This window comes from Diuraphis noxia, unplaced genomic scaffold, assembly GCF_037042655.1.
Source record: "Diuraphis noxia isolate RWA-SAM2 unplaced genomic scaffold, SU_Dnox_SAM2 contig0001, whole genome shotgun sequence".
Lineage (NCBI taxonomy): Eukaryota > Metazoa > Arthropoda > Insecta > Hemiptera > Aphididae > Diuraphis > Diuraphis noxia.
In genome coordinates, this window is record NW_028301711.1 from 99,255,227 (window position 1) to 99,266,327 (window position 11,101).

Here is an 11,101-nt window from a genome sequence, read left to right on the forward strand (position 1 = left end):
CACTAACCAGTTTACGTTTAGTCACTAACTATGTTTCCCAATGGAACTTAACAGACGGCGCTACTGATTACTAATTAGTTACTAACGGGTGAGTGATCAGTTCCAAGTGATTCGATTGTCGAGTCGCTTTCAAGTTGCGTCACTGCGAATTGTGTGATTTTTTTTTAAATCAAATATTTTCTTGTTTAATTTTCAACAATGAACGAACAAAAACTTAACATAAAGTTTGTAGAAGAAGTGGAGAAACACCCGATTTTGTACAACTTCACTCTTCCTGGCTATTCTAGGAAGGATGAGACAGAAAAAGCTTGGAACGAAGTCGGAAAAACTGTGAATATGACAGGTATAATTAACCTATAATATTATTAATTATTTTTTTTTTATTGATTGAAAATAAATGAAACAGATAATATGTAATACTTGTCTACAAAATGCGTTATATTATATTATTTTAAAGTAGGCAGTATAAATTATATTATGTTATATTATTTATAAACATTACAAAAATATTGATTATTCATAACGTTAATTTTAAATATAGAATTTAATCGATTAAATTAGTGAAACCCACAAATGCCTCAACGTAATAATATCATTTATCGTTTGGACATACATTATTACTGAATTTCGTCTATTTTTAGCTAAATATATGTTTTCTCCCGGTCTGAACACCGTGAATCGGTGCCAATATTGATATATCATATATTATAGCATATTAAAGCTATAATTGATTAAACAAAATAAAAATAATTTTTCGTGTATTTTATTATTATTTATTTTTTTACGAAGATTATTGCTATCAATTATCATACTAATTTAAAGAAAAACAAGTTCTGTTATTGTTAAAAATACGTAAAACATTTAATTTGCGTTTAACATGAATTTCACATATGAAAACAAGAAAATTATGTAATTAGCAAATGAACAAAGTACATTATAAGTAAGTTAGTTAATAGTATATTTCCATTGCCAAGGCACAGATCCTCGTGCGGTAAGAAAATAATTTGCTAAATAATTTCTAAGTGCAGTTGGGGAAGAGGTTTCGTTTATTGTCATATTTTGTGCAGCAGTTCTTACATCGATGTGGTCATTGAGGTCACAGTCCTGGGGATAGGTAGACACGTACGGAAGCCCCTCTAGTTTTCGTACATAGTTATGGAGGACGCATGCGGCTTTGATGACGAAGTTCACATTTTCTGGCTCTCTAATGCGAATAGGTCCATTTAAAACAGCAAACTTTTCACATGCCATCCCAAAAGTACATTCAATGGTTTTCCTTGCCCTGCTAATTCTGTAGTTATATATTCTTTTTACATTATCCAAAACTCTTTGAGGGTAAGGTCTCATTAGATATCTTGACAACGGAAATGCTTCATCGGCAACAAAGTAATATGGAAATGAACTGTAGTTTTCATCATAAGTTAATGGTGAGGGGGTAGGAATATCAAGTTCACCACATTGTATCCAATATTTCATTGCTGAGGCCCTGAATATACCTCCATCGCTATTTCTTCCGGCGTAACCCGTTTCAATCATTGTGAATAAACCGTCAGCATCACAGCAAGCCAATAATACTGTCGAATGATATGATTTGTAGTTAAAATTGGAAGAACCACTGTTTGCAAACTTCTCAATTCTGACATGCTTGCCATCGATCGCTCCTATGCAGTTTGGAAGACTCCAGAGAGTTTCAAAACGTTGCGCTATTGATTTCCACTGTTCTCTATTCGGTACCTGCATGTATTTTTCTTTCAATACTTCCCAAATCACTTTTGACGTGTCCGACACAATCCCACCAACTGTGGACTCCCCTCTAGCAAAATAAATTGCAAGTGATGCAAATGTTCCACCAGTGCCTAAGTATCTGTAACATAGAGTTAAAAATACATAAAGTAGTTTAAGACAATTTCTATAGTAAACATTATAACATCAGAGTTTCTATTACAATTTTTAGTATAAGCTGTGAAATAAAAACTTTTATGAATTTCTAACTGAAAAATAATTTACAATGTTTAAAAAATGTTCATGGTTTTTTTTCAAGTTAAATATATAGTAAAGTAAAGTATAATTTAAATTACACTTAATAATTATTTTATTGGGGTTTTAAAAATATTTAAAATGAATTTCAAACCATGTATAATAATTTAATAATTTTTTTTTGTGACAGCGGCAGAATGCAAAGAAAGATGGAAGAACATTCGAGCTGTTTTTGTACGAAACATGAAGCCTGCCAAAAGTGGTGCTGGAGCGAAAACAAAGAGGACATATTACTTAATGGAATCTATGCAATTCACGGTACCATATATAAAGGCATTAGGCGCACCTTCAGGAAATCTACCAATCCCACCAGAACAAAAAGAAGATAAGGAATCTGAAAGAAATAATTCGACCACCAACGAAGAAAACGTTGAGGAACCACAAAGTTCATTTCAACAACCGCCAACCCCATCTCTATCATATCCATCTTCACCGTCACCGTCACCTACACCATTACACACAACTGAAATGTCTCAAAGCAAGAAGAACGCTACTCTCAGTCAGTCTGAGCTTTTACCATCAAATCTGCCAAACAGAAAACGTGGATTTAAGAACCCAGTTGATAAAGCATTCCTCGAATACTTTGAAACCAAAAAAGCCAGAGCGCTAAATTCGTCTAATCATATGAACCAGGATCCAAAAACAGAAGGTTTGAAAATGTTTTTACTTAGCATGCTACCAGATCTTCTCAAAATGTCAGACGAAGGAGTACGACTTTTTAAGCGAAGAGCCCTGCAGTCTGTTGATGACATTTTATCTCGTGGTTTCGAGTACACGCCTTCAAATACATTTTCAGCCTCATCTACACCTTCGATACACTCTGAAATGATGTATTTATCTCAGGATGCAAATGTGAATAATACTTTGCAATTAAACAGACAAGGAAGCTCAAGCAGTCAAAGCACAGAACAGTTTTATGAAGCAGTAAATGAAGCTTTGAGTGAAGTGAACCAAGAGGAATACAATACACAACTATTTGATCAATAACATGTCTTAAAGTTAACAGTAGTTTTTACATTTATTTTATTTTTAAATTATTATTAAAAAGTGTTTAATAATCACAAAGATTGTTTTTTTATAATTTGAATAAAGTAAATTTTTTTATTGAGTAGGTATGTGTTCAGAAATTTCTTACCTGAGAGTAATTAATATCCGCTCCTCAGCATTGACACACTCTCTCATATTCGTATTTTTTTTGTGGATAACTGGAGAAATCAGCTGTACTAATTGTAAGTAACTATCTTTAGACATGCGATAAAAGCATAAAAATTTAGCATCAGAAAGATTCAATTCTCGCGCGGCAACAAATAGTCGATGGTGAAAATTTCTTTCAATATATGGATGAACCCAAAATCTTCTTCGTTTTCTATATCTTTTGGTATGGTAATAGTAATATGCAATCATCATATTTTCTTCATCACTGGAATCATCCATGGTGTTAAAAAATGATGATACAGGTCCTCCTTCCATAACCAAACAATATAAACTAGTGATTTCGATCACTTTTCAATATGCTCGTGTGCGGATCCGAGTTACTAATGCGTTAGTAATCGATAAAAAATTTAAATCACAAACGCGTTTAGTTTCTAACGAATATCTCCGTGTGTAGACGGCCTAAGAGTCGTATTTGACGCGTCTGCCACTACATCCTCTGGAACATCATTAAACAACTTGTTATTTACCGGACCCAAATTGCAGTGTGACATAGCAGATCTATTATTACGATGTCGCTTTCATGTATATATGCTCACAGCAGATATATGCAAAATGTATAGACAAATACAAGTGTCACCAGCGGAATGCTCCTATCAGCATATTTTATGGCGCAACGATCCATCTGAATCAATACAGGAGTATGCATTGTCAACAGTTACTTACGGAGTGTCTTCTTCTCCCTTTCAAGCTATCCGTGTATTGCATCAATTGGAACTGGACGAAGGTTCTAAATACCCAGCTGCACAAGGAGTCTTGTCTAGTCAAACTTACGTCGATGACATTATAACAGGAGCTGCCTCAGTCGAACAGATCGTGACGTTGCAGAAACAGCTCATCGGTTTGCTAGGTCAAGGTCAATTTGAGTTAAAAAAGTGGGCAAGCAACTGTCCACACGTTCTGCAAAATATCCCAAAGGACGATCAAGTTGTGGAACTGTCATTCGACCCAAAGGATGATTGTTCCATAAAGATTCTGGGGTTACATTGGGACCCGGCAAATGATCTATTCAGTTATCATAGTGATCCATGCGTCTCTCGACCTACGAAACGTTCAGTTCTATCCGCGATAGCTAAGATCTATGACCCACTCGGAGCCTTATCACCTATCACTTTTTGGGCTAAGTGCTTCATGCAGATTTTATGGAAAAATGCTTACCAGTGGGACCAACCAATCCCCGACGAATTAGCTTCTTCCTGGAATTCATTCTCCACACAATTACCTTCGGTCTCACAAGTTAAAATCAGGAGACATATTCCAATTGAACAGTGTACTGAAGTGCAGCTCCTAGGTTTCTCCGATGCATCACAAAAGGGATATTCAGCTGTTGTTTACATGCGATTGTCGTATACTTCAAAACCTGGCACAGTACATTTACTTACAGCAAGGTCGAAGGTGGCACCGTTAAAGAACAGACATAACCAACTTTGTGACGGGGAGAAACGAGGCTCTGACCCCGGTGGCTGTGTTTCAAGCCCTTATCCGTCTTGCACGGGCGAACTCTCTCCTCGCCTTCGTGACACGGTCTCATCCCTCCGGCGAGTTTTATGCGCGGGCGCCCGGACGCCAGTCACGCCTCCCGCCCGCCGGCGGCTCTCTTTCTGAGATCGATCGTTGGGTCTCGAGTCCCGTGTCGGCGACCGCCGGTATCTTACCTCCGGACAAGTTTCTCCCCTTCTACTAATACGTTACTCCCACAGTCTCCACGAGGCCGTCCACATAGGCGCGGGTGTGCGACGAGCCGGACGCGGGCGCGGGGCTTGGCCGGCGCACGCGTGCGGCCCGCCGGGCACGCGCTCCACTGCTAACCAGAGCACCGCTTTCCTTCCGGGCCGTGAGGCATTGTCGGTCTTCGCGGCGGGGCGTATTTCTGGTTCCCGTGGAATGGGATTTCGGAAGCCATTCTTCCCGGTACCCACAACGACCGTTTTCCCGCTGGCATTATCGTCGGGTACGGAGTTTTAGTCCGCCGCGGCGCAACCCTTGTTGGAGCGGTACGGTTTTTGTCGCGGGTTTCCGTTCCCGCACCGATTTCTCGGCGGTGCTTACTAGCGGCGATGACCCCGAGCCGGTCTTCTCCGTGCACTAGGCGTCCTGAACGGTCTGGGTTCAATTGGTCGGACTCTCGATCGGAGTCGGACGAGTGATAGCCGGCATGTGATCGGAGTTCCACGGATAGGCTGGCGTGAGGTACCTACGCGTGGTTACTTTCTCCCGATCCTTCCGTCTCCACTCGCCCAATTTCCCCATCGGTATGTCGCAGATCTGCGGGCATTTCTTTTCAGTTGTGCCCCTATTCCTACTCGGGTCTGGTTTTCCTCGTGCGGATTAGGAAGGGGTTATCCCTCTTTACCCTCGATCCTGGCTTCCCCAGGATTCCGTGTCGGAATCTTACATTAACGCCGAAACACGCCTAACGAGCCAGCCCTTCATCAGTGCGCTTCTCAAGCGATTCATGTGCGAATCTTTGAAGCGCCCGGAACATGACCTCAGATTCGGTCATGTGCTCTAAGCTGCACGGCCAGTCCGCACCGGTCGCTTGCGCCGCAGCTATGAGTTGTTCTCTTTCTCGGTCAGCAAGTGGGCATTCAAACAGCAGATGCTCGGCGGTTCCTGCCGGGAACCCGCAACGGCAAGCTGCATCGCCAGTAAGGTTGAAACGGTGGAGTGAATGATTGAAGTCCCCGTGCCCCGACATTAGCTGAGACGTGAAGTGGTCTGGGATACACCACCCACGGTCCAGCCGCGTCCGGACGTCCGGGAACCACCTCTCAGTCCACCTTCCCTTACTAGAGGCGACCCACTGTTGCTGCCAAAGGAGGATGGTTTCAGCGGTATATCTTTCCTCCCTATTCGCTGCCTCGAGGGCCGTCATCGCGCCTCGCCTTACCGCGGCTCTGTCCCTTTCAATTCTGGCCAGTTTCTTTAGTTCTAGGTCCAGCGGGGGCACTCCCGCTAGGACCTGCAACGCCACCGTGGACGTCGTCTTATAGGCCCCCGTTATCGCTAACAACGGTTGTCTCTGTGCCATATTTGCCCTCGCTCTCCTGTGTCCCGAAGCCATGCACTTCTCCGCCCAAATCGATGCCGCGTACCCCATCTGAGGTACGAACACCGATTTGTAGATCCGTAGTGCCACGTTGCTCTTAAGTCCCCATCGGGTCTTGGCGACTCCATGCAGTCTGCTGAACAGGCTTTTCGTCGCTTCCACCTTCTCCGCTAGGTGAAGGCTGAAGTCCTGTTTTTGGTCAAATGTGACCCCAAGGTATTTCGCCTTGGCGGTCGATCTTATCTTTACTCCGCCCAGTCGGAGTTCCAGCGGCTTCGAGAGCGAGTTTTTAAGCCATAGCGTTTGAAACTTGGCCGCGGAAAAGGTGAGTTTTCGCTGCTCCGCCCATTGCGACGCTCTCTCGAGTAACGCATTTGTTCTGCTAGTGACTTCCGGTCGGTGTTTACCGGAGACTAGAATCGCGATGTCGTCTGCATACGCGACAATTTCTGTTCCCTCAGGCAGTTCCTGCGTTAGCAACGGATTCATCGCGTATCACCACAAGTCCGGGCCGTAGCTCGATCCTTGCGGCGTGCCCTTAGTTAGGGTCCTCGTTATGTCGACGCCGCCGATCCCCATACCGGCCCGACGGCCGTCGAGATAACTCTTTGTCAGTTCGATGAGCCCGCTGCTGCAGCCTGCCTGTTGCATATCGAGTATGAGCTGGGGCCACCAGAGGCAGTCGAACGCGCCCGATATATCCAGGAATACGGCATGCACGTATTTCTCTGTCCTGTTTTCGGTCCAGCTGAGTACGTGATTGATCGCGTCGATCGTGGAGAGGCCTTTCGTGAACCCGAATTGTCTTTTCGACATGCGGGGATCCGTATCTTTGCGGATTCTCTCTACTATAATGTGCTCAAGCGCTTTCGAGATCACCGGCAGCAAGCTAATAGGTCGGTACGACTTCGGCTCCGCCGGGTCCTTACCCGGGGCTTTCCTGAACACTACTAGACGTGCAATCTTCCACGATTTCGGGAATCGCTTCGTCCTAAGACAACAATTGAAGGCCCACGTTATGTCCTTGCCTATCACTGGCCACGCCTGTCTCAGTATTTTCGCCGTTATGCCGTCCAAGCCTGGTGCCTTGTTCGGAGCCATTCTCCAGATGGCTCCCTTGACCTCCTCCACATCGCAAGGGTCAATCGGTCCCGACTCTACTTGTTCCGGTCGAAATGTTCCCAGGCCGACCCCCGCTCTTTCCCGGGTTTCTTTTTGTTCCAGGTTCTCGCCTACTTCCGTATCACCTGGAACTAAGGCATCCATGAGTGCATCGCCTGTCTCCTTAAGAGTTAACCGTTAAAGAACAGTCGTCTGGACGAGTCACTTTCCATTCCGAGGTTGGAATTATGCGGGGCATTGCTCTTAGCTCAAACATTGCATCGTGTACAAAAGGCATTGTCGTCAATCACTCACATATCCTCGTTCCATGCATGGACCGACTCTACAGTGGTGTTGTCTTGGCTAACAACTCAGCAAGTTACATTCAAGGTATTTGTTACGAACAGGCTTAACAAGATAGGTGAACTTTTGCCTTCGGGTCAGTGGCGATATGTACCATCAATGCAAAATCCAGCTGATTGTGTGTCACGTGGCCTACTTCCTACTGAAGCATTAGAACACAGTTTATACTGGGATGGTCCATCTTTCGTGCAACAGTCACCTGATACTTGGAATTCACTACAGTATGAAAAAATTCCCATAGCTGAACTACCTGAACAGAAAACCGTGGCAGAGACATTGCACGTTACTGTTACATCAACAACGAATGACGACTGGCTTGATAAATTCTCATCATTGACTCGGTTAAAGAGAGTCATTGCTTACATGAGACGTTTCATCGTCAAGACTCGTCACAAGTCACTCCAGCGAAAGCCCGCACATCAATGTGACGACCATCCACCTATGTTTACAGGATTCCTTAGATATGAAGAACTTCGTGATGCTCTACAGACGCTCGTCCAAATAACACAACGCATCCACTTTCCACAGTTACTCAAGCGTATGTCATCTTCGTCATCGTCCATCAAACCTCGGTCGATATCTTGTCTTACCCCGTTCATTGACGCATCTGGAATCATACGCGTGGGTGGACGATTGCGCCATTCAACCGCACCGGAAGATTTCAAATATCCAGTGCTAATGCCAAAGTCAAGCGCTTTAACGTTACTATTGATCCGATATTATCACATAATTGGTATGCACGCTGGACCTCAGCTTGTGGCATCCTTGTTGTCTTCTCAATTCTGGATTGTGTCAGGTCGATCAGTTATTCGTCACGTTATCTTCAAATGTGTTACCTGCACACGACATCGAGCGTCAACTGTCAAAACGTTTATGGGCGATCTTCCATCCTCACGAGTGTGTCCATCGAGACCCTTCTCGAATGTCGGTGTAGACTACGCGGGACCACTTTTGATCAAGGAAGGCAAACGTCGGAATGCCCGTTCTACAAAATGTTATGTGGCGATCTTCATTTGCATGGCTGTGAAAGCGGTGCACATCGAGGTGGTCTCTGACCTCACAACTTCGGCATTCCTTGCATCATTGCACCGTTTCATTGCTCGTCGAGGAATACCTTCAGAGATATACTCAGACTGTGGTACCAATTTCCAAGGTGCCGCATCTGAATTACGTCGGTTGTGGTCAGATCCTGAAGCACAAAACATTGTCTCAAATGCTGTGCCGTGTAGGTGGCACTTCAACCCACCGGCTGCTCCCCACTTCGGGGGATTGTGGGAAGCAGCAGTTAAGTCCATGAAAATCCACCTGAAACGAGTAATTGGCACCCAACTGTTAACATTTGAGGAGATGTGCACCATAACTCAACGAATAGAAGCCATACTGAACTCACGACCAATTACACCCCTTTCGTCAGATCCGAATGATATACGAGCGTTAACACCAGGTCACTTCCTCATAGGTGCACCTCTCGTCACGCTGCCTGACCCCGACGTGACGCAGATTCCGATAAACCATCTCAACCGATGGCAGCTGTTGGATCAATTTCACCAATCGTTATGGAAACGTTGGTCTTTAGAATACTTGCGATCATTGCAAGTCCGATCAAAATGGCACCACCCGCAACCTAACGTCACAGTTGGTGATCTTGTACTAGTTCAGTCTCCAAATTTGCCACCCACATTCTGGAAAATGGGACGTGTCGAAGCAGTTCATCCCGGCGAAGATGGAGTTGTGAGGGTAGCAACTGTCCGCACCAGTGATGGCACCCTCAAGCGGCCCGTGGTCAAATTAGCTCGTCTTCCAATCAATTAATTAAAAAAAAAAAAGATAAAAATCCTTGTTTATTCCTACGCAGCAAGGGTCTTTCCTATCCTGTAAACTGATACCTCGTGTAATTTTTGTATTTTGTATAATTTTGTATACTTTATTATGTATTATGTTTTTGTTCAAATATTCATCTTCGTTACGCCTCGCTCACATTTTGGAAGATCCTTAGTCTTCCAAGGGGGGAGTATGTTGACGCCACAATCAATGCATGCACCTGCACACCATGTCCACCACCAAAAGCCCGATAAGCTTATCTGTCGACCGACTGGTCACGGCGGCGGCGACTCCGCGTATTCTCTCGACTCGACCAGTACAGGTGACGTAGCCGCGACGACGTGTGCGTGTCGTCCGTTGCCGCTTTGTTTTTTGGCAGAAAAGGTATTATTGCCGTGCAAATATATCGCCGTATGTAAACGTACTTATTCGCCCGTCCCTCGTCGCAGTGCGAACGTTTACATTATTATTATGTATTAAGTCGATGATCATCGCTCGTCCGCAAAGTGCGCAACGCGACTCGACATATTCGAAAATACTATTATAGTACGTGAGTGTTGGCCATTAGTATTATTACCGGCTGCCCGTCATTATTGCTACGTCGACAAGTTATTACGCAACTGGTCCAGCGGTTCCACCACGACTCACACACTGCAATCCACGGTATCAGGTCGTACTATCATTGTGTATATTTATTATCACTTCGGGATGTTTATATGATATTAATTGTTATCGTTCTGTATTCGTATTATTGTTGAATTATATTATTATTTAAATTATTATTATAACGATCGCATGTGATCCGAAATTTATTATATTATTATTATACTATTACATTATTAGTATACTATTTTGTACTTACGGTGGTCGTTTGTGACCATATTATTACTAACATAGGTTAAGACCTCATTTGTATTATTATCTGTAGTTCAAATATTATTCAATTATTTGTCATATTGGTATTCGCTTGTTTACTTTCCATATTTTAATTCCTGCTGTTGGCAATCTCCTGATAAGTTATTTGTTGGGCGTGCCAGCCGAAACACATATAATCTAAATAAAACTTTTCTACGATATTAAAATTAGGTAAATCTAAAAGAATGGTATTTACATTTGTAATATGATAATCATCATGGGTTCTTAAAACAAAACTTTCATGAGTTCTCAAAGATGGCAAATTATCTTTGTAAGGGAAACAAGTACAATTACATAAATACACACCTTCTTGTGTACATTTTGAACAAGAAGCAAGTCCGGTATGCCTTTTTGTTTTTGTTAAAAATGTCTTAGCCGGTGCATCACAACATATAGCAAAAATGCTTACAGGGATTGGCTGATTTATTTGACTAATTTTTAGGCCATCAGATAATAGTATTTTAGCTTCAACTATGAAATCATATTGAAATGCATTGCTATCTGTTGGTTTACTTTTACCCCAAAATAAACCAATAGGAAATACCTTTTTTTCTTGTGTGTAATTATCAGGATTAACATATGCTAAAATTGGCCAAAGTTGAT

General features: G+C 43.1%; 3 protein-coding genes across 3 annotated transcripts; all 3 read left to right on the top strand.

The window, feature by feature from the left end:
* The first annotated feature begins 198 nt into the window (after positions 1-198).
* On the top strand, positions 199-3,024 carry LOC149062746 (uncharacterized). Its single transcript, XM_089217928.1, has 2 exons — positions 199-343; positions 2,168-3,024. Exons 1-2 carry the CDS (start codon positions 199-201, stop codon positions 3,022-3,024), a joined length of 1,002 nt encoding a protein of 333 aa, XP_089074054.1.
* Positions 3,025-3,804: 780 nt separating this feature from the next.
* On the top strand, positions 3,805-4,854 carry LOC149062747 (uncharacterized). Its single transcript, XM_089215396.1, has one exon. It carries the CDS (start codon positions 3,805-3,807, stop codon positions 4,852-4,854), a length of 1,050 nt encoding a protein of 349 aa, XP_089071522.1.
* Positions 4,855-7,861: 3,007 nt separating this feature from the next.
* On the top strand, positions 7,862-9,574 carry LOC149062748 (uncharacterized). The gene has a single exon (XM_089215398.1). It carries the CDS (start codon positions 7,862-7,864, stop codon positions 9,572-9,574), a length of 1,713 nt encoding a protein of 570 aa, XP_089071524.1.
* Positions 9,575-11,101: the final 1,527 nt, after the last annotated feature.